At 50.5% G+C, this 22,703-nt stretch overlaps 1 protein-coding gene across 2 annotated transcripts in view; it reads right to left on the reverse strand.

Moving 5' to 3' along the window:
• LOC122387275 (paired box protein Pax-6-like) overlaps positions 1 to 22,703 on the reverse strand; it is a 33,083-nt gene that overhangs the window by 5,268 nt on the left and 5,112 nt on the right. The window contains exons 2-8 of one of the 2 annotated variants that reach the window (XM_043377353.1): positions 22,225 to 22,339; positions 18,542 to 18,707; positions 16,757 to 16,937; positions 16,196 to 16,490; positions 1,585 to 1,734; positions 994 to 1,076; positions 79 to 266 (exon numbers count right to left, since the gene is read on the reverse strand). In XM_043377353.1, coding sequence (XP_043233288.1) covers positions 79 to 266; positions 994 to 1,076; positions 1,585 to 1,734; positions 16,196 to 16,490; positions 16,757 to 16,937; positions 18,542 to 18,707; positions 22,225 to 22,237 — 1,076 coding nt within the window. In that variant the 5' untranslated portion in view covers positions 22,238 to 22,339. Of the gene's footprint in view, positions 1 to 78; positions 267 to 993; positions 1,077 to 1,584; positions 1,735 to 16,195; positions 16,491 to 16,756; positions 16,938 to 18,541; positions 18,708 to 22,194; positions 22,340 to 22,703 lie in introns of both variants that reach the window. The other variant, XM_043377344.1, reaches the window with a different exon arrangement.

The following is a 22,703-nucleotide window of genomic DNA, read 5'->3' on the forward strand; positions in this document are numbered from 1 at the left end:
GAACCCTGGCCTAAATAATACGCACCCGTTCATATGGTCACTTTAGCAAGCAGTCAGTGGTCAGCAGTCCGTTCTCACCAGTAGGAGTCTGCCATGGAGCCGGTCGGCAGCGGCGGCGGGTACAGGGAGCCAGAGAAGGCCCCTGCGCCCCCGGCGCCGCTCGGCTGGCCCACAGGGGACGCGCTGGGTGCCGGCTCCGGAACCCGCCGCGACGAGCGCAGCTTCTCCTCCCGCCGCCACTTGGCCCGCCGGTTTGAGAACCACACCTGCATAGACGGATATACATGGCGTCAGTAAATTGGGAACCACGGTGGAAGGATGAACAAGTTGAGCAAGGAGTGTACGTCTGATGTTAACTACACGATTTGTGGCAAATGAGCTCTGCAGAATATTATCGGATAAACATTCTTTAGTTTTCGTGACATTTTGCGATATAACTTCGTACCTATCTGTTTTTGTGTGAAACGAATACCTACCATTTATGGTATTCAATAAATGAGAACGTTACATAGTTTCTAGTCAGTCTAATGGCCCGCATCAATCTAGCTTCAAGTGTTTTTTATCCGAGAAGTGTCTTTGTTTTCCGACAAAGTTTTATCGTCTGATTTTGCCTGCAGGAATGTATCGATCGATACGCCGGCCGGGCGGATATCTGGCGCTGTGCTCAATGGTGCCCGGCTCGTGGCACGCTCCGATGGGTCCGGTCGATCCTTTCGGCTCTGGGTGCGATTCGCTGCCGAGCTACCAGTGTTCTGAGCAGCCCGGCCGGCCAGCGAGGCATCCAACGGGACTAAATAGTCGTCTGTTCGTGCGCGGCACTGGCGCTGGAGATAGCGGTAGACCAGACTACTCGAACACCATCGCTAGTGGGTAGAGACAGCCGGCAAGACAGAACTCACAGACACATTCCTTCTGGCGGACATCATACAATACCTGACGAAGCTGATAAGATAAGATAACTGATACACCGAGCGTTTTGACAGTTTTCCGCACCTGTATTCTGGCCTCGGGGAGTCCGATTTTGGCGGCGAGTCGCTCACGAGCGAAGACGTCTGGATAGTGCGTCCTCTCGAACTCTGCCGGAGAGAAATCAGTGTCAGCAGTCTTATTGGAGAGTCGGAGAGAAGGAAAGAGGTGTGAAAAACATCGATAGAGAACACACTATCTGTATCCTGGTGAGCAAAGGTTTGACAAGTTCTTTCCCATAGCTGGAAGAGTCCAGGTCTATAGATTTATAAAAGTAAGGGGACGGTCGATGGATATGCTCCTCCCGGGGAACACCAAGCCCTGGACAATTTTCTCGGGATCTGGCAGACTACCTTTTATTTTCATTTGTATTAGAAAGCTTTAAACAATTACCGAAGAGCGTCATCACGAGTAGCTACGCTCACAATGCGTTATGTCAGCCGGTTACCACAAACAAATGCCCGCATCATCTCGACTATCATTGCTCGAGGTTCATGGATTGCCTTCCTCGGACCCCTGTGCTGACATTTACTTTGCCTCTCCGCTCATCTTTCTCTGGCCGCTCTGCTCACCCTTCTCTGATCTCTCCGCTGACCTTTCTCTGACCTCTGAGCTCACCTTTCTCGAGGCTCTCGACCTGGTCGTTGGTGAAGGAGGTGCGGTTCCGCTGCAGTTTTCGTTTGAGTCGCACCCGCGCCTGTTCGTCATCTCCGTCGTTCGCGCCCGGCGTCGGGGACGAGGTGGCCGAACCGTCGTGAGACTCCAGACCTGCGGCAGAGGTGGGAGAAGATGAGTGGACTGTGGATTAACAGACGGTATGAAACATACAGCTAACAAAAAGACTGAAGTGCTTAAAAGGGATTGGAATCCAGGGTCGCGGACGTGACGGACGTGTTTTAAGGGGCTCTGTGTTTTAGGTTATTATACCGTAATGCTTTTGAATTTCACGCCATAGCGCATATCAAAACAATGCTAATTAAAGCGGGAAACGTTCTACAGTGATTTGATAATCTGTAGATAAAAAACGAAGTGAGAATCCTGAATTAAAAATAAGTTTTTTTGCCCTACATTTGTAAATTTTGAGAGGGCCTGAGAAGAGATTTCGCTGTTGATTTTTGGATAGAGGTCACGTGGTGCTAAGGGCATCTGACCTCTCTGCCGGAACAAACGTTAGCGTATAGCTGGAATTTGGCAACTATAATCATGGTCGACCTACAAACGTACAGAGCAAGAATTGGCTTGTTCAGCCTTAGATCAACTTGTGAAAAATCAAGTAAAGATCAAAAACCATCTCAAGTCCAACTGGCGATCGGCCTCGCTCTGATCACCACTCTGCTGATAATAGGAGGCATTGAACCAAATCCCGGGCCGATGTCCGGCTCAATGTACGAAGAGCAGGCATGTGAGCCGGGACCATCCTTTGCTGATGTCTCATTGGCTGACATAATGGAGGCGATCCGAATGACGCAGATGAAATTGGACAAGGTAGCGAGTGACGTATCTCAGCTCGCTAGCACTGTTCATGAGTTAGTGAGTAACGATCACCAAATGAGAGACGTTGGCCACAGAGGAGCAGCAGTCCACGATCACACGAAAACATCGGCGAATACCCAAAAGACGGAAACCAAAAGACGGATAAATGAGCGTGGGAAAATCGTGATTGGAGGAATCAACGGCGAATCGGCGAATACCCAAAAGACGGAAACCGAAAGACGGATAAATGATGAGCGTGGGAAAATCGTGATTGGAGGAATCAACGTCACCCGACTTCGTGATGCAGCGAAAAAGGGAGATGGTAGCTGTCCTGATGTTTTTGTTCGAACCAGTGCCCAAAACATTTGGAACGTTTTACCAGCTGCTGTGAAAAGGGTCAGCCAAAGCAAAATAGACGTGGTGTTGCACTCAGGTGCAGATCTTGTGTTAAATCACGCACCGGAATATGTTTTGGAATGTCTTTCAAGACAGATTAGTCTAGTCAAGCAGATTCATAAGACAAACAAGGTTTTTGTGTGCTCTGTCGAAGAAAGATTGGATGCTGGTTACTACGCTTTTGAGTCGGCAAGATCCGTGAATAGTGCATTAAGACAGCTGTGTGAAACCTACGGAGCAAGATTCATTGACCTACGACCAGGCTTAGCGGCGTGTAGGTTTCAGGGGATCAACAAATCTGGCATCTGTTACACCTTTGAAGCCAGTGAGCTTCTTTCTGGCGTTATCACGAAGGCAACACAGGATTTTTTAGAGTAGAAAAATATGGTGAGTTGCAAAGGAAGTCCATAAGGCAATACACGCTAAAAATTTTGAGTCAAAACGTACGCAGCATCAAGAACAAGATGGGGGTGTTACGGGCATGCGCGGCTGAGCTGCAGACGTTCCATGTGATAACATGGACAGAAACCTGGCTGAATGAGCAGGTAGAATCCTCCGAATTGTCTTCCTCTCTGCCTGATCACCTGTGGTTTCGACGAGACAGGTTAACTCACGCTGGTGGAGTCTTATGTGCAGCTGCGGTGTCACTTCATCCGGAACGAAGAGAAGATCTTGAGCCCGCGAACGTCGAAATGCTGATCGTAGAGCTTAAGGCCGTCCACACCTTGGTGTCGGTGGTCTACTGTCCCCCAAGTGATCATTGCTCGATTCCAGGGACATTTCAGATATGTCAGAGCATTTGTGCGAAGTACCCTGACAAAACTTTCATCATCACTGGGGACTTCAATGTGCCTGAAGTGAAGTGGGTTCCAGTCGAGGGAGAATGTTACACGACTCCGACACCCGAGAAATCATCTCAGCGGGCCTTCGAGCTACTGGAAGGCTATGAAACAGCTGGACTTGTCCAACATGTTCGTGAGCCTACACGAGGTAACAACTATTTAGATCTCGTACTGTCAAACGGGGCGTATGTAGATACGAGTGTTAACGAAGGATTGTTTCCATCAGATCATGCAGAGGTTAGGAGCACCATTTTAGTCCAAAAGGCAGGAAAAAGATTCATGAATCGACAATCAGTTTATGATTATAAGCGTGCCGATTTCCATGGCTTAAGAACGTCACTTTCCCTATATGACTGGGCAAACATTGACAACTTGCCGGTCGATGAGGCTGTTGCAGTCTTCTACTCCACATTTGGGGCATGTCTGCAGGAGCATATTCCAACAATAACCCTGAAACGTCAATACCCCCCATGGTTTGATTCTGATGTCCGCAAACTACTGTTGAAAAAGGAGAGGGCTTTTCATGCAATGAAAAGAGTTAGGAGCCAGGGTAACATAAACGAGTTCAGGGATTGCCGTAGAATTTTTAAAAAGAAGGCATGTGAGAAATATTTGGAATATCTCCAGAAAATAACTGGGGATTTCAGTAGTAATCCAAAGCGCTTTTGGTCATTTTTGAAATGCGTTAAGAGTTATAAAGGTCGCCTTCCATCGCTGCAGGACAAAACTGGCGAAGTATCGGATGATGTTAAGCGTGCCGAGTTATTTAATAGAGCATTTGCAGATAAGTTCTCGAATCCGTATGTGGAACATTTACCACCGGCACACGATTTTGATTTGCCTGCAATGACAGACTTTGAAGTTTCCTCTTCCTCCATCAGTTTGATTTTGGACAACTTGAATGTGCATAAGGCCTCCGGGCCGGATAATATAAGTGCGCGTATCATAAGAGAATGTGCTAATCAACTGGTTGTTCCTATCACTATAATTTGTAGGCTCTCTTTAAAACAGGGCTTTTACCCAGCTAGATGGAAGGAAGCTAATATTATTCCTGTTTTTAAGAGTGGAAACAAGAGAAACCCTACAAATTATAGGGCGGTATCAGTGACCCCTTTGTTTGGTAAAGTGCTTGAAATAGTCGTTCGAGACCAGTTATTTGCTCACGTGAAACCTGCTCTTTCTGAGAACCAGCACGGGTTTTTACCTGGGCGATCTTGCGAAACGAATTTGGCTTGTATGCTAAGCACTGCCTGGGATTCTATTGCGAATGGCAGACAAACTGACGTGATATACACAGATTTTCAATCCGCATTCCAAAGCGTTAACCACCAGCTTCTCATTCATAAGCTTAACCCTCGCCGGACCTATTGGTTTTCTACATACGCGCCGGCCGAGGGGGGGGGGGGGCGGGTACGACCCCCCCTCGCCGTTTCGCCCCTGGTGGAGCTAGCGCGTCGCGGAAAAAACGAGCGTGTGCGCCGTTACGAGACGCAGAGATTGGTACCCGATTTTAAGGTCCTAGGTCAACCGGTGACCTCTGAGGTCAGGTCAAGTGCCCCAGGGTACGGTTCAGTTTTTGGTGAATAACTTCGCAAATAACGGCCGCAGAGCCGCGATTTTGGCAGCATCGTGTTCGCCTCGCTCAGGCGCGTCGAATGATATACTTTTTGTTTGGGTCAGGTCAACTTGGGGTGTTGACCTCAGGTCAAGGTCAGGTCAGCACCCCCAGGTCACGAAGTTGGTCGAAAGAGGTCATGTCGCATATCATTCGATTCGGCAGGTCTTCCTGAGTCTATTGGTGGCTTTCTCGACTCGCTAGCTCAATTTGATCAAGAGTTATGGACGAAAAACTAATATGACCTTGATGACGTCATAAATGACGTCACGCAAGGTCAACATTGCAAAAGTGACGCATCTAACCTTGCAAGGAGTGCATCAAATCACGATTCTGTGTGCTTGAGATAGTTGGAGATCGTTCCCGGCGCCAGAATAGCAGTTTTCATTTTTCCCCATTGACTTATAATGGTGAGGTCACGAAAATGACCTGACCTCATATGACCTTTAGGAAAAATCCGAGATATACAAGTTGTGAGACTCATAATGGATACTAGATCCTGCAAGTTTCATTTCCCTGTGACATCTCCTCTGGCAGTGAGGGCGTTGCGAATTTGCGACATCTGAAGACCGTGCAGAGGTTCACTTATGACGTCATAGGTCAGTGACCTGACCTGACCCCAAAATGCGGTTGGTGTCAAAAGATGCGGCTTGGATCAAAGGTCAGGTATGCCAAGTTTCAGCTCTCTATCGCCAGCGTGTTCGGAGCTATCGCGAAAAAACCCTATGGGGGGGGGGCGGCACCCGCCCCCCCCCCTCGGCCGGCGAGGGTTAATAAATCCTATTGTATCAACGGGCTGGCTCTGAGCTGGTTTAGATCCTTTCTGTCGGATAGAAAACAAAGAGTCGTTGTGAACGGTAAGTGCTCCTCGTGGCAGGACGTTCTCTCTGGTACACCGGAAGGTAGTGTAATTTCGCCATTGCTTTTCGCTCTTTTCGTTAACGATTATCCATTGTGTGTTCAAACAAAATGCTTAATGTTTGCGGATGACATCAAGGTGTACTCAGAGATTTCAGATTTGACAGATACTGCACGGCTACAAGGGGATATTAGGAGACTTTATAATTGGTCGAAAACTTGGAAATTGAAATTGAATCCCTCCAAGTGCAAGCAGTTCTGTATTACCTTAAAAAGTGACCCCCTTACTTGTCAATACATGATTGGTGACACTCGCCTGGAAATCGTGCACACAATTAGGGACTTGGGGGTGGTTTTAGACAGACGACTCACGTTTTGTAATCATGTTGACTTTATTGTGTCTAGGGCAAACAAAATGAACGGCATTCTTATGAGGGCGATGCAGTCTGAATCAAAAATTGGCATAGTAAACTGGAAGTCAATTTTGACCGCCTTCTATGGAAATGTTCGTGCGATATTAGAATATTGTTGTGTCATATGGGGTGGTGCGGCAAAATCGCACTTAGATAGAGTAGAAAAGATACAGTATCACTTTCTCAGATGGCTATACTTTTATGTAAATCGAAGCGCGATACCATCCGATATTGATTATTCTCGTTTGCTCCAAATGTTTAACGTAACTGAATTAGAGAAAAGACGCCATCAATACGATATCATGTTTGTGGAAAAACTGTACAAAGGTGTCCTCGACTCACATGTACTATTGGCACGGTTTCCGCTGTATGCTGCTCCAAGAATTACAAGGAGGATTGAAGGAGCTCGTGGTGTCATGAATGTACCATTTGCGCGGGTCGACACTATGAAAGGTTCGCTTTTTGTTAGGGCACCCACTATCATAAATGAATTTATGTTCGAGATAACAGATTTGGATTTGTTTCACGACTCAATGCGGGATGTTCGGGCTAAAGTAAGACGACATATACAAAACATGTGAGTCCTGGTGTGAACCGCGTGACTGTATTTATTGTGTTATGCATGTACTGTATGGACTGTGTGATAGATATGGTTGGTATATCGAGGGATTGTATGTGTAAGAGACGAAAGACTAAAGGCAATGTTTACACTGCTCCGAACGTATAACTGCTATGGACTGTTACTGGGCGTCAATTCGCCTGTTGTTCCATGACATCGAATAAATAAATAAATAAATAAAAAGATAAGTCGCGGCTGTACTTTTTAACCACAGTCAGATGCGGGATTTTCCAGAGAGGTCATAACTTCGTTCTTCCTGTGGGATGTCGTCTGCAGAAGCTGGGTATGGCGACTGATGAGGATATGCGCATGACAAACTTTATCGAACTGTTTGCGTCATAAACAAAGCTGCTGGTCTCCCGGCTGCACACAACACCGCCAGCATCCCACCGCCCCGCCCCCGCTCCGTTCCGACCCCGGGCCACCATTCAGTGTGACTTTATCACTGCCAGATCAGCAGCCGAATGAATCTCCCGATAGACGGTACCAGGCAGGACGCCACCCGCCGCCGCCCGCCGTCCTATTCGGCGAGTTTTTGCCGGCGCCCTATCTGACTTCTGGTTGGCTGGCCAGCGGCAATCGACGGGGGCGGGGGCGGCGGCGGCGGCGGCGGCGGCGGCTTATCTCGCCGGCCGGCCGGCGGCGGGCGCCCGTCGCGCGCTCGCTCTTTCTGAGCGGCGGTGGCGGCTGCCAGCGCTGTCACAACCAGGAAGTATGATAAACAGCGGCAGAGGCGCCAAGAGAAATGCACAAAATTGCCACCGAGCCGGCCGGCCGGGGCGACCCGTGGCGGCGAGAGGGGAGCGGAGGGAGGGTGCTGCGCTGGACGGGTGGATATTGGATGGTGATGCTAACTGACTGGTAGTTTGGTGTCGCAAAGCCGCCGACACTGTTGGTCGAACGTAAAGTGTTGAAAGGATTAAAAGTTGAAATAAAGCAGCGATGCCTTAGCAAAATAAAGGGAAGATGATGGGGAAACAAGTAGGTATGCCTCACAAAGCTTAGTGCGAGTTATTACTCGTTTTATTCAATTGTCGAATTATTTTTTAAACTAATAGGTAACGGAACACATTAGCAACGAGGATATGTTGACCACTTTTTATCCAATTGTCTTTTGCATCACCTTATTCTGTCGAATTCTGAGCATCCCTGACGAACAATTAAATGCTATCTACCGCAGGTTTGCCCTGAAGTGTGATTAACGTCGCATCGGGGCTCCCTCCCTCCCATAATTATAACATCATTTACCGCATCTGCATACGGCGATTCGGTCCCGTCATTACTATCTCATCACCGACCCTTATCACGGGGCGCGGGCCGTTTTTTCCTCGCGCCAGTCTCTCTCCTCCATCCATCTGGGCGTTCTTCACTCCGCGGCAGCCATCTCCTGCTCATTATTCACGTTCGGGAGACTCCGGGCAGCCCCGACATTCGGGTCTGAGTTCTGACGGTAGGCAGGCAGACGGCAGTGCAACAAAGGCTCCGGGGCGCTATCCGCCGCCCGCTCTCCGCCCGTCTGCCACCGCCCGCCACCGCCCTCCGACCGCCCGCTGCCGCCCGTCCACCGCCCGCCGCCGCCGCCCGCCGCCCGCTGTAACCGCCCGCTGTAACCGCCCGCCCGCCGCCCGCTGTGACCGCCCGCCACCGCCCGTCCGCCACCGCCACCGCCCGCCGCCCGCTGTAACCGCCCGCCACCGCCCTCCGACCGCCCGCTGCCGCCCTCGGCGAACCATCGAGTCGTAACGATCGAATCCGACGCCGCAGCGCCCGGCTCCACATCTACAAGAATCGCCCCGAAAATCAATGTCGCCAAATTGATTGCGCGGCTTATAGGCAAAGCCAACAGATCCCAAAACTAAACTGGCGCCGAGCGGTGCCGTTTGTCATACAGAGACCATTTTTGTCCCATTGTTGAACCCATCCAATTATTTCCCAAATGACACGATTGAGGAGGGGATCGAGCCTGCGAAATTGCTCGCGTCGCTGCTGCAGGCTTTGCCGTCAAAGTGGAGCAAAGCTGCTGCCGCTTCTGTGTCGCTTAGGAGCCTTCGGCTAAATATTGACGAGCAATTGCAAGACTTCTGGCGGAGGCTGAACGATTCATTTTATGTCAGCCGCCCGTGAATGCTGAATATTGGTGTTTTTGCAGCAGATGGAAATTTCAACTACGATGAATGCGAAGACAGGGAACCAAGAAAACTAATACGCTCGACGGATGCGTAGGTATATCGAATTGTTTAGTTACATACTTATGAATTTGCAGGATCTGCGACGTAATAATGCCAATAATTCATCAGTAGGTTAAACTATAAAAGACGTTAAACAGCTAGCGCTCTATCCATCCACTGACCTCTCTGCATCTATTTCAGACCTGTCTGTCTTCTCCCTTCTCTCGCCGCGTGCCACCCTCGCCAGACACGCTGCACCCCATCCCGTGCCGTCCCCGTCAGCGGCGCGCACACTATTGAGGACGGCGCCCGCGCCGATGCGGCTCGGTCATGTGGCAACTGGCTTTGTGTAGGCTAATTGGCTAGGTAGTGGCTGCCGTTGGGACGCGCCGGTCGGCCGACAATTGGCGGCGCTAACAACAGGGAACAATGCCGCCTCGGCCGGCCAGTGTCGCGCCGATTAGCCGAGCAGGGATGACGCAGAGACGAGCAACGCGACGGAGCGACGGAAAGCGGTCCGACGGAGCAACGACGAATCGACGGGGCGAGCGGAGAGCGGGGATCGGCCGCGGAGGCAGCCGTGCGGCCGACAGCAGCCGCCTGGACAGGGTAGGCTGTACCGCATGGCACGGCTTCCCGCCGCGGAGACCGCAGCTCAGCACAGAAAGGTAGCACCGGCTCGCGGTTTTCGAGGACGGGCCTTTGACCAGCATTCGACACGGAGGTATTTAGGTGAAGGGACGTCTAAGGACATCTGTCGAGCGGGTGTGAAAAGGGATCGAAGGGCCATTCTCTGCTTTGTTGACGTTTCGAATCACGAGCGCTATTAGCTCGTAGTGTTGGAATCCTTGGGTGGCCTACTGCCTACTTCTGACCACACACCTTCCGTGACTAATCAACTATACACGTAACGAACAATTAAATGCAAGACGAATTTGGTTATGCATTTGGGTGTCCATTGAGCCCAAGAAGAAATAAGTAGAAATTCTGCTGTAGATGGGATGTTATCCATGACTCATAGTCATGAGGGTCTCCCGTCTCCCGCGGCAAAAGTTTGAACGTTGAGTGTCGTGATTAACAAGCGCATATTTTAGTATCATGAAGCTTTGATAATTTTCAGCAAAAACCGTCTTTTTAGAAAAGTGACGTCTTTTCAATGCAAAACCCACGGCCCACTTAGCAGATAATCTATGTTTAATTCTGCCCTCTCGGGCCCTCCGGCCCCGTTCCGGCGCGGTGGGCGGCCGCCTCCCCCGGGACGACTCGTCTGTTCTCTGTGCGCCAGATTACCGAGGCATTACATCGCGCATCGCCGGCACTGATTAACGCCCGCGTGCGCCGCGCCACCGCCGCCGCGCCGCGCCGAATTGCCTCTCGTTTCCATATGGAAATCGCCGCTCGAGGCGCCGGTGCGGTGGGCTCGGCACGACCCGGGGCGGGAGGCTCCTTTTTAGCGAGCTGCGTCGTCGGCAGAGGCGGGAGCGGCCGCTGAGGACGACACACGGCCGGCGCCGGCACCGTTTTTCATCGGTGGGAAAGGTCGGGGCGACAGTAGCGGTGTTTTTAGAGAGCGGACGGCGTCATCCGGCGATATAGGGCCACTGCGAGGTGGAAATGAATCAAAGAGGAGGCTGGGGATAAATAGAATTTAGTTGAGACTTAGGGCTGCTCCACATTGGGACGTGCGGTGAACACGTTATGTGCTCGGTAGTGAAATGTCAGTGGCAGCGTTTGTGTTAATGGTGTTTGCTGCTATGTGATGCAGGGAAACAAGCAGAACGACCGATAAGGCTAGATAACATGTTTAGTATGCGGCTGATACCTATAATGATATACTATACTATACTATACTATAGTATAGTATAGTATACTATTATACTATACTATACTATACTATTATACGGCTGATACCTGTATAATAGCTTGGTCGGAAAAGGTTTACAAAATTGTCTCATTTGCTTTTCTTTTCCTTTGTCTGTTTTCTCTGGTCTTTTCCAGAAACAGCATCTTCTCTGCTGAGTCGGCAGGACTGCCATGCTGACGTAAGCCCATTCTGACATTAGGAACAGCGTCCCATCGGGCCTTTATCTCTTAGTGTCAACATCCGCCAGAGCCACCCACTGCACCACATCACCCCTCTCTGACGTCACACACCACCCAGTGACGTCACTCCCCTCCCGATGACGTCACCCCCGTCCTCTCACCTCCCCGGCGACCCCTGTTTGCCGGTGCAGCGTCGCGAGTCAGCCGGCGCGGGGCGAGCACACCTCATCCATAATGCAGTAATGTGGTAACGTGCGCTGTAAACATTTCCCCGGGCGACCGGCGACAGGCGACGTTAGCGACGCTGACAAATCACGGCGACGACGGCGACGGCGACGACAGGACACCCCGGTCCGGCGCGGCGGCCGCCATTGACCAGACGGGGCCGGGGAGTGTTACTATGGACGGAAGATGGACGGGGAGCGGATCGACCCCCGGGTGTCTGTGTATGTCAGTCTGTGGAGTCGTAGGTAATTCAGGTCTCAGATGTGCCGTGCTTGGTGCTTATGTCCTAGTTTAGACAATGTTGGGTGGCGCATGTTATAGCTTTTAAGAAACTCGCTGAAGTATTTTTCGCTTTCCATTTAAATTAGGAAAATTTGTGATTATAGCTTCCAATTATATCATAAGCCCCTACTTACACCCGGAATCGTATGTGCTCGTAAGAAGCGGGATTATGCGCAGAGACCTTAACCCTCGCCCGTAAACGGCGATCTGCCACCTTCGCCCATGCAGGGGGGGGGGGGGTTGGTGCGACCCCCCCTTGGCGTTTGAAAACGGAGCGTCGTAGAGCTTAGCGGAAAAGACCAACGGATTGCTCTCGCCGAGATCTCGCGATTGGTGGTATATTTTTTGGTCCTAGGTCAACATTTGACCTACTTTTGACCGGTCAAAGGTCAAATTTTCGGAAAAATAGATTTTTTTCAACTTTCCGCGGCGATTGCGGCAAAACGGTGGGAGATATCGACTTCAAACCTTCACTATCGTGTTCCTTGATCAATTCTCTATCGTTTGGTATGTATTTCGTTTCCCTAGCTCTAAAAATGGCGCGTTGGGAGCGCCGGAAGTCGGCAAGGTCACAGTCGGCGGCAGAAATTCGAAAAATCAAAATTTAAATTTTTGAAATCTGATTGTATTTTTTGATTTGGAAGGTCCATTTGCTCCCTATAGAAGCTAATATTGCTGCATATTCCCATTGAGGTGACAAGAATAAGCAAAATAGTGGTTCGGGCGCTTTTCAAAAATAGTACCGGACGCTGTTCCTCTTGTGACGTCATAGCTCCGTGACCTGACCTGACCCGGTCAAGTTTCTTATACCATATGATAGCCAATACTTGCCCCAACATGCATGGGAAGTTTCATCACGATCCATCAACCGATGTCCGTACCACCGGCAGGAAACCTCGGGCGTTGGCACTCAGTTTATGAAAATCCGGCCGGAGGCTGTTCCCTTTGTGACGTCATAACTCCGTGACCTGACATGACCCGGTCAAATTTTTTTTTTATCAAAAGATGCGCAAGGTTTGCCCCATAAAGTACCCAAAATTTGGCGGCGCTGTGCGCCGCCGTTTTTGCACTATTTCCGAAAAACCTCAGGGGGGGGTTGCACCAACCCCCCCCCTACATGGGCGAGGGTTAAAAAATGAATATCGAGAAGATCGAACAGAAGCTCAGTGTCGAAAAAAAAAAACTGCTAAACCAACTGTTCGTTTATAATTAACGCGATTGTGAAGCCTAGGCGGTAAGTGTCAGACATGTGCATGGATCCGAGAAAATGGATCTGGGATCTGATCCCACGGATCCTGATCTCGGATCCGTCGGGATCATAGATCCAGCTCTGTAATTTATCGAGAGATCCATAGGGATCACAGATCCGAGTCTCATTTTTTGCTTGAGATCCGAGTGAGAACATAGATCCTCACTTATTTTTTGTTAACACATACCGGGTGGCCCAGAAAAACGTTCCCAACTTTAAATCAATATTTCTCAGAAAGTGATAAAGGTACGACATTGAAACTTCGAATAGTCAATGCGGCACACATTTTCAGTAAATGCTGTGATTTTCATGGTGTTCGGTAAATTACTTTTTTAATGGTTCGTGTTCCAAGCATGGCATGTAAAAATTACTTTTTTGCTCCGATGTTTATTAAAAAATGTGAGTGAACGGGTCACTTTCACCCCGCGGCACCATGGCCTAGAGCCATGACTGCTACTGGCTGCTAGTCTCATTGATGGTTCGGGTCTCAGGATGACACATTCCCTCAGGCAACCACGATGGCTACCACGATCTTCCTATGCCAGCGGCATCGGAAGAAGTTTCCAGTTTTCTAACCATCTTGTGGCTCAAATTCTTGCCTGGCTGACATTCCTGGGAAAAGGTAGGTATAGCTTTTCAACCAGTTTTTTTTTGGTCATCTGCTGGCAATGTTGTTTTTCATCAGCTATTCTGTGGTCTTCTGGCACAGGAACCAGTCTGCTTTAGTTTGTTTTCCTTATCCGGTCGTTTTACTGTTTGATCTACTGAAAGGAGGGTAATCAGCAGTAATCCATGCACCGTGCCACTCCTGCTCGAAACGTGATTTGGTGTTGAAACGAATGGCATCCATGAGCACCATTTTGGCTCAGTATTTGAATATTTGGCACATAAGTGCGACAAAAATATTCAAAATAAGAACATACGTGTTGGTTTCATTCACGTGCTCTATTAAATTTTATTCTTTTTTTTTATAACATGGGACGTCTAACCCAATCATCACTATCGTTTGACATGGGCAAAAAAGCAAAAACGTCTTGCTTATTTCAACTCAAGATTGCCAGCTTGAAAATGATGGTATAGTGTTATAATTTGGCATACCAATGCGCAACGAAATGACGCAAACTTGATGGAAATTTTGGCTCGTTATTTGCACTCGAATTTGATATATAGGCCTCCAAAGTTCGGAACGTTTTTTCTGGGCCACCCGATATATCCAAAAAAAAACATTTGTTTCAACTCACAAACATTCTGTTTGAGTGATTTTATGTGATTGCACGTCATAATCCATAGTTTTGTGTCACTTATTGGCATAGAAACCCTTTAAAACATGGTTTCAAATGTGGTGCATGGTGGGACCCACTCAGATCATAGATCCATGTTCTTAATTTATCGTCAGATCATATGAGATCATAGATCCAAGATGTATTTTTCACGCCGGATCCGGTGGGATCATAGATCCCAATCTGTACTTTGCTTTGAGATCCATTGAGATCATAGATCCGTCACTCGGATCCATGCACATGTCTGGTAAGTGTTTACATACACGTAGCCATGTTCGGTGCCACAGTGATTTAAAAGTAGCACAATCAGGTCGGTGTGATCCGGGCCAAATGCTGTCACACCTGGAGTTCGCACGGGCCCACTCTAGTCGACCAGTGCGGCTACTGCGGTCACCGTCCACACACCGTCCCGGTGCTTGTGATGAGTCCGCGCCGCCGGGAGCCGCGGCACGCCTTTGTCCACCAAATCCCGATCGAATGACCAGCCGAAAGCTGTTTTGAAAGCGGCCGCATAAACAGTCGGGCCAGGTTCCCAGGTATTGGTAACGCGGCGGCCCCTGTGAACTGCCGCCGCCGCAAACGGGGCTTTATCCCCGGCCTGTATGACCCCGCTCCCAGTCCGCTCCCCTCTGACGAGACCCCTCCGGGCCGACCGGTGCGTCCGACAGGGCCGGACAGCGCAGGACCGGCCGAACCTTTGAGCTGGCCACCGCCGCCTTTGGTGACGCCACCGGTGCGCCACCGTTCGCCACCCTTTCCGCGCGCGGCGGTCGTCCCGGCCCGGTGACAACAGGTAGCGGCGGCGCGGCGCGGGTCGTCCCGGCACCTGTCACACATCTGTCATCACCGCCGGGCCGCGGCGCTGTTTGCCGCCGGCGCGCCGCTGACGTCTCAATCGGCCCGGCGGCCTGTAGCGAATCCGAGGGGCGCCGACAACGGCTCTGGAGTGCCGGACATGTTATGAGCCGGCTACTGATCCTTTGTCGGCGCTAACGATAATGCGGCCGGGCCGGCGCGGCGGGGGCGCCCCCTCGCAGCGCCAGAGAGCCGCGCCGCGGCGGCACAATGCGCACACAAAGCGCGACACGCACGCTTCGGTGGCGATGTTACGAGCGTGGGAGCGGGCAGGGCCGGCCGGCGGCAGCGGCCGGGTGCGGCTGGCGCTGCTCTGCTGCCGTTGTGCGCGGTACCCGCCGGACCAGCACCCGGTGCTGTCATCGAGCGTGGTTTACCAGACGCAGAGATACAGACCAACAAACCGAGAACAACGAACCAGGCGACAGCGGCTGTGCTACGGACACTGATCGCGTCACTGGCCGGACAGTCACCCGTCCCTCAGGAAGGGAAAGGAGAGACGGTCTTACTCGGGCGAAACAGACCGGGACCCGGGTCAGCCGCAGTAGTACACTCGGAGCCGGGAGCCGGGAGCCGGAGCCCGGAGCCAGAGCCGAGCAGCTGTCTGATCGTTTCCGGGACATCGAGGCTCAGCCGACCCGCGCAATGTTCGGTGTTGCCGGAAACAAGGGATCGACAGAAGCGGACGACCGTTTCCGCTTTGATGCGACTAATAAGAGATACTTCGAGCAGAATGTCCGCGAAATGTGCTTATCGGATTTTGAAGAGAAAAGGGGATGCATCTAGAAACTATGTTCTAGCTGATTTTCCCTACTGTTTGATCGCCATTTCCTCTCGTCGCATTCACAATGTGCACACAGATCTTCCCGATTCATCCCCGAGATCAACCCCTGACCTCCCGGGCTACTCACCGATCTCGCTCTTCAGGTCGTCCCTCAGGTGAGAGGTGACCACCGGCGGCTGCTGACCGACCGGCGGCGACTCGGCCGGCGCCGCCAGCGGGTACTGGCCGCCGCCCCCGCCCCCGCCGCCGGCGTCAGCGGCAGGTCGGTACCACGAGTCAGGCCGCGGCCAGCCAGCAGGACTGTTCAGCGCGCGCAGTTTGTCGTAGACGGGGTCCGGCTGACTGCAGGGCGCCGAGGCGGGCGTCATGGTCTGCTCCTTGCTGGCCACGATATTACGCAGCACGCGGTTGATGGAAGACACCTGGAGGGAGTTGGAAAACGTCAACCGCCACCGAGATGAAAGGAGCGGACAACATAGGCCTTGCAATCAATAGAAATTGAAAATAGTTTCCAGTGAGATAAGGAAAAACACAGACGACCCTTAACTCAGCTCCAACTTAAGTTGCTTGCTTGATATGACCTTGAAATAGCAAGCAAAAAAATCAATGGCATCAACTAGCGTCATTAAGCAGGAGCTAGCTCGAACCAAGTAGCGACATTTAGCAGAACAGATCCTGCGTCACTCACGCTGGGTATGTTCTCGGCCGAGCAGACGCCCTCCTGCAGTAACCGGTCGCGGATCTCCCATGCGAAGATGCTGGGACACTCGCGTTTGTAGGCGGTGACGCGCTCCACCACCTCACTTGTGGCCACGCGAGGTTTGGAGCCGCCAATGGCCCGCGGACGGATAGAGCCCGTCTCGTAATACCTGAAAACAGACACAAATAAACTGCCATATTATTTGCATTATCTGAATTCAGAAGGTAGAAATTGCTGCGAGTAAAACTTTCGGATATCTGCCCGCGGCTATCGGTTGATTTGGGTGGAATTTTGATTTAGAAGTCGACATTAGAGAGCTCTGAGATGCTGCAGCTGCGGACGCGGCAGACGACATGCTGAATTTTGATGACGAGAGTGAGATATGTAAATTTTGTAGCTTGGTTTTTCCGCGATGAAAGCTGCCGACTGCTTTGAATGTCATGTGGTAGGAAGGATTTGGGACCGTCTCCTACCGCCTCGCTATAAATAAGACTTAAACGAAAATTGGTGGGCATTTTAATCCTTATAAACACTGTCAATATTGAATATCAGTCCCTTCATATTTTCTCTAGTGGCTACCGTCGGAAGCCTGCCGCCTGGTCTTTTCACCAGAATTTGTAAACTAACAAAAACGTCCCATGTCCATAGCCATACATCTCCAATTCAGGTAGCCCGTCTGTCCTTACACAACAAGCTACTCTTTCCTTTTCGGCAGCGAAAATCAGCCAAGTGGCAACTCGCTGACATGAACATATAGACGTAGCGAAGACTCTTCTGTTTACTTTTCTCTTCATTCTTCCCTCTCCTGAATGCTATTCGGAGCCATAAAATATCGTCGAGGAACGCTAAACACCCCACCTACACACACAAGACACAATCCAAGACTGATGAGTTTTCGGCGTCACACATCTGACCGGCTCTCGGGCGGCTCGCTGACGGTGCTCACCGTTCCACGGCCAAAGGATGTGTCCAATCCGGCTTGTTTTGGGTTCATCCATCACGGTCCCTTTCACGCGGCCATGTAACGAACCGCTGCGCAAAGAAGGGCGTCCGCTCGTCGGCTCTTTACGCGCGATCATATTTCCATTGAGCCCGGTGCGAGTCACTCAGCCGCCAGCCGATGGGACCGAATCACGCCGGCCGCTTTTCAACATGATTAATAGCTGGCTCGACAAAATATCTCAATTTTCGAGGGTATTCACCGCAGAGCGGCGCCGGCAGCGGCGGAGCAGCTGCGGAGAAATCGGCCTAAACGACGAGAATAAAACGGACACGACGAGCGGCGGCCCGCCGACGTTTACATAAATGGCGACCCTCGACTCAGCTAAAACACAGATAAAAGATAAACGCCCGGCTAAACAGAGACGACACAAAGTTCAGAGAGAAGTAGATGAGACAGCAGAAGAGCGCCTGCTGAATTTCAGCGCCATATTGAGGCATTCAGAATGCACCGCGTGCCCGTGCCGCCCCTTAGATTACACGGCTCATAATTCTTTCAATGAATACATAGTGTCTCAGGACTCAGCATTCCCAATGCTTGCAAAACGGTCGCAAAGAAACCAGCACTTAGTAAGATCATCTGCTACATTATCATCCAAACCTTGACAGAAAATGTAAAATATATTTATTGGAAAATACAAACAGCCGGCAGATATTTGATTCAGAATGCAGGCATAAAGCGGAAATAAGGCTTTAGAACGTTTATTTTTTCGGAACTACGACTGTGGACCCTTTTTCAAGTGTTTTTATCCACGTCTCCTTCGTCCAGCTCACCTGCCGAGTATTTTGGAGACGCAGCCGTTGGAGACCTGCAGGATGCGGCTGATGTCGCACGGCCGTACCCCCGAGTGGGCCAGCTCGACGATCTTCTGGCGCGTGGTGTCCGGCAGCGGCCGACCGCTGACGAACGCGCCGCCCAGCTGGTTCACACCGCTGTGACCTGGTGACCGGTCACAGGGAGTCAGTGGGGTCATATGACCGATCACGGGGTCACGGGCCATATAGAAACACCCCACTGTGACCTGGTGGCCGGTCATGAGGGTCAGCGGGGTCATGGTGCACCAATATGTGACCTGATAACCCTAGCAGGCCATGGAAATCAAACGGCTCATATCATACTAAATTGTGACTGGTGAGTTGATCTGTCAAGAGGGCTAGCATGGTAGGTCAGCACGGTACATCCTGTGGCTGACCTGAGTGTTACGTCGGGTGGTTGTTAGCAACATACGTGTACAATTCGAGTTAGAGGCATAATATCGGTCCCCGTCTCCATCCTGCCCCAGTGACACTATTCACAGTACGAGTAAGTACCTAACGAGTGTGACTTTTTCATATTTAGCACAGTCAAATGTGAAGGAAAGCATAGAGATCTTATATACATCTCTATATAAGATCTCTATGAAGGAAAGCACCTAACTAGCCACACTCCACAGTGGTCATTAGTAACGTATTAGTTATTTTCACAGTATCAGAGGGTGATCTATATTTATGCAAGCGCTCAGATTCCCTGTAATAGCGGCTGCACCTGAGGTTGAAACGAATGAAGATAACGTAGCTGGACTAAGTGTAGTCGGGAGCAACGGATAGTTTTGCAGGCCTCAGAGCCCCAGAGCCCCTTTCGATCTTAAAGCAATTGATTCCGTCCCGTCCTCTACCTGATAAGAGCGTCAAACTTTTCATGTTTAGCGATCGAGTTCGGCTCTCTCCGGCGCTCAATAAGAGTCTCCTGAAAGGGAGATTATTTACAATCGATGGAAGCAGTCATAGCTAGTCGTCATGGCTGGCTATGTTAGCACGCATAACTAAGGCTTCACAAGGCCCCACAACTCCTAATTTCCCGATCAGGCGATAGACTGCTCAGAGACTGCTCAACAAGCTCGGATTAGCGTAAGCTCTGGATTCGCCAATCAATCCATTCGCAATATTTGAAATAAGCTTACTCTGAACTGGAAATTTAGACGGTAGCCGTACCACTCACTATGGCAGAGAAAATAGCGAATGTCTGTATCAGCATTATGAAGGCATTTAAAATTCACTTGTTATATAAATATGCAAATAAAAGGAGGCGTCTTAAAACTGTGACTGTTTTTGCCGGAGCATTGGAGCTTTATTCGGGCCTAACGAGACCCATATCTGTTTCACTTCCGCTCCACGTCCTTCATTAGTGGGAATTTGGCGCACTGTCGGCTGTCGTCGCCATTCTGAGGCGGTGGCACACGGCGCCGATTTGGCAGCTCTCTCAGTGCGCCGCGCTCGTCACCTCTGCGCCGCTGGCCGCCGCAGACGCCGCCGGCGGCCATGATGAGCCGCCGGATCAATAGCGATTTCCATCTAAATGCTAAGAAACTTCACACAGGATAATCTAATGGAACCAATGGGGTGGAAAGGCCAACAGATCGGGCCGGGCCGGCCGCTGTGCCGCCGCTGCAGCGGCTGCTGCCGCGGCCGGGGTGCAGAGCTGGAGCTGACGGCGGTAGAGTGGGGAGAGGGCGGGTGCGCGTGCCAGCGGAGGAAGGAAGGAACGGGCGGGCCGGACGGAAGGAGCCAGCGAAAGGGAGCGGCTCAGGGGCGTGCGGGGGATGGATGGATGGGGCACGACGAGGGGAGAGTAAGCTCCGTGAAAGTTACTTGTGACGGGGAAGTCGACCGGCGCGGGGGATGGAGCATGAATGTCACTTTGATTTTGCTGGGAATATAGTCTAAGATCGGAAGTCATAAGCTTAAAGGGAATATCCCACCTTCTAAAATGTTGTTAAAACCAGTTAAATTGTGCCCGACTTTATAGATTGGATGACCAGGAACACGGTTCTGGCATTTATTTTTCATTAAACATCTTAGGCTTCCCATATTCCAAACACAAACTTTCAAATATGTGACGTCACAGCCCAAAATTACCTCCTTCCCTAGGCCACATTACTGTCATAAAGCTTACTCTTTTTACTCTGTAGGCACCACAACAAAGTTCAGACCAAGTTTTAAGCGATTTTTCAACGAACAAACCCATTTAAATCAGAATGACTAAACGAGGTGACGTCACACTAACGGTCGCTCCATGTTGAAGATAGGGCCTTGTACAAGGCCCATTTTCAAATGAAGGGAACGAATTTCTTCAACACCAAGAGGCCGCGGGGGTTGCAACCTAGATAGATAGTGGTTTCTGAACCTCGCCGTTAACTTGGCTATCTCAACTCAAACCCCATGTTAAAGGTGGGATAGTCCCTTTAGCCTGAGATTCAGTGGTTATGGATCAGTCTAAAAAACGGTGGCAATCATACAAAACCAAGTCGCATAGATGTCTATCAACATACGCAGTGATTTGGACGTCCATCTTTAAAATCCTTTTGTAACGCCAATAGATTTGCCATGTATCAGTTACAGTCAAAATGGTTTGGTATTGAAGCCACTATTGTCCTACCCTGATAAGTGCTATAGCTATTGTTTCCTTAATACCTTCACAATAGACCTCTGTCTGGTGAACAGAGATCTGTGATTTCACATAATAGTGCCACTGAGTTCATAACATGGAAAACGAAATAATGATAAAAGCATTGAAATAACATAAGCTTGCATCACGTAGACGCCATGTTGACTAAAGTGGATGCATTCCGATGACGGCCTACCTTTGCGATAGCTATGACCATCATTTATCGCATTCTCGCTCGACTCTCACTGTGTTCCGTGTATAGGTACAGAGAAGAAAGTCGGTCGTACATGTCAGAGTGATGTACGGACTGTCTGCTGGGTTGGGCTCAGTATAAACGGTATCCGCCTCTGCCGGGGGCCTGGCCGATGCGCACTGCCGTATGATGCAATGTCTCGGTCTGTTGTAAGACAGCCACAAGGGTCAGAGACCTCTTGTAGGGCAAATGGCGTGTTGTGTAAGTTTTAGAGCTGCGTAGAAGTCACCAAGAATCGCTAATTCATAGACTGACGTGACTGTTTTTTAAAGGGTAACATCAAATACCGTAAGCTGATCGGTGTTCAACAGTTACTTTGTTTGTTCTTGCTGAATTCAGCCTGCTGTCGAATGGTTCATGGTGCGTCAGACATTACCTCGGTAAAGTCCGGCTCAAAACTTCCCCGGACATCAGTTATGTTCCAACGTCCTAACATTGTACGTCGGAATTTAATTTTGCACAGCTGACATCTCTAAATACATAAATACATGTATTTCTAAAATCAATAATATTTTAAAACGTCTTATGATTTTGGAAGATGTGGGATTCTCAGCCCTCTAAGAAGTGCTCTGAATCCCATATATCCATATTCCCACAGGTTCCTACGTCCACGTTTCATTGGCAAGCGTTTCAAGAACATTTTACAGCCCACCCGTATTCAATTAGTCTCCATGACACTGTAAATGTCTCCACCCACATCCCAGCCTGGACCACATGCACGGCGGCGCGGCGCGGTATGGCTGCACTGACCGGCGTCGGCGGCCCCGTCCGGCCACTGACCCTTGTGAGGCATGTCGTCGATGGAGGTGACGCAGGTCTGGGCCCATTGCGACCCAGACCCGGGGTGCTGCGCGCTCAGAATGGTGCCGAACTCCGGGCACCGCCGGGCGCACACCTGCGGGCGAGAGACAGAGGTCAGCGTCGGCGTAGTGCAGGTCAGGGTCAGTGTCGGCGCGGGGCAGGTCAGATAAGGGTGGTCAGGGTCAGTAAGGAACGAGATAGGTCGATTTTAGGGTCGGGGTAATGCAGGTCAGGGGCAGGGGCAGGGTCAGCGCGATATAAATAAGGTCAGAGTCAGCCAGGAATGCGAGAGGTCAGTTCTGGGTCAGCGCAAAGCAGTTTAGGCCAAAGGAAAATAGTTGTGGGACAGGTCAGGTTACGCTCATCACGAAGTAGGCTGGCCAGGACCAGCGTTGATCTAGTCAGGAGGTTGTCAGAATCAGGTCCTGTAAAGTTGATAACGCATGTGCAGGCCAGGT

This window comes from Amphibalanus amphitrite, unplaced genomic scaffold (genome assembly GCF_019059575.1).
Source record: "Amphibalanus amphitrite isolate SeventyFive unplaced genomic scaffold, NRLGWU_Aamphi_draft 000016F_arrow, whole genome shotgun sequence".
Classification (NCBI taxonomy): domain Eukaryota; kingdom Metazoa; phylum Arthropoda; class Thecostraca; order Balanomorpha; family Balanidae; genus Amphibalanus; species Amphibalanus amphitrite.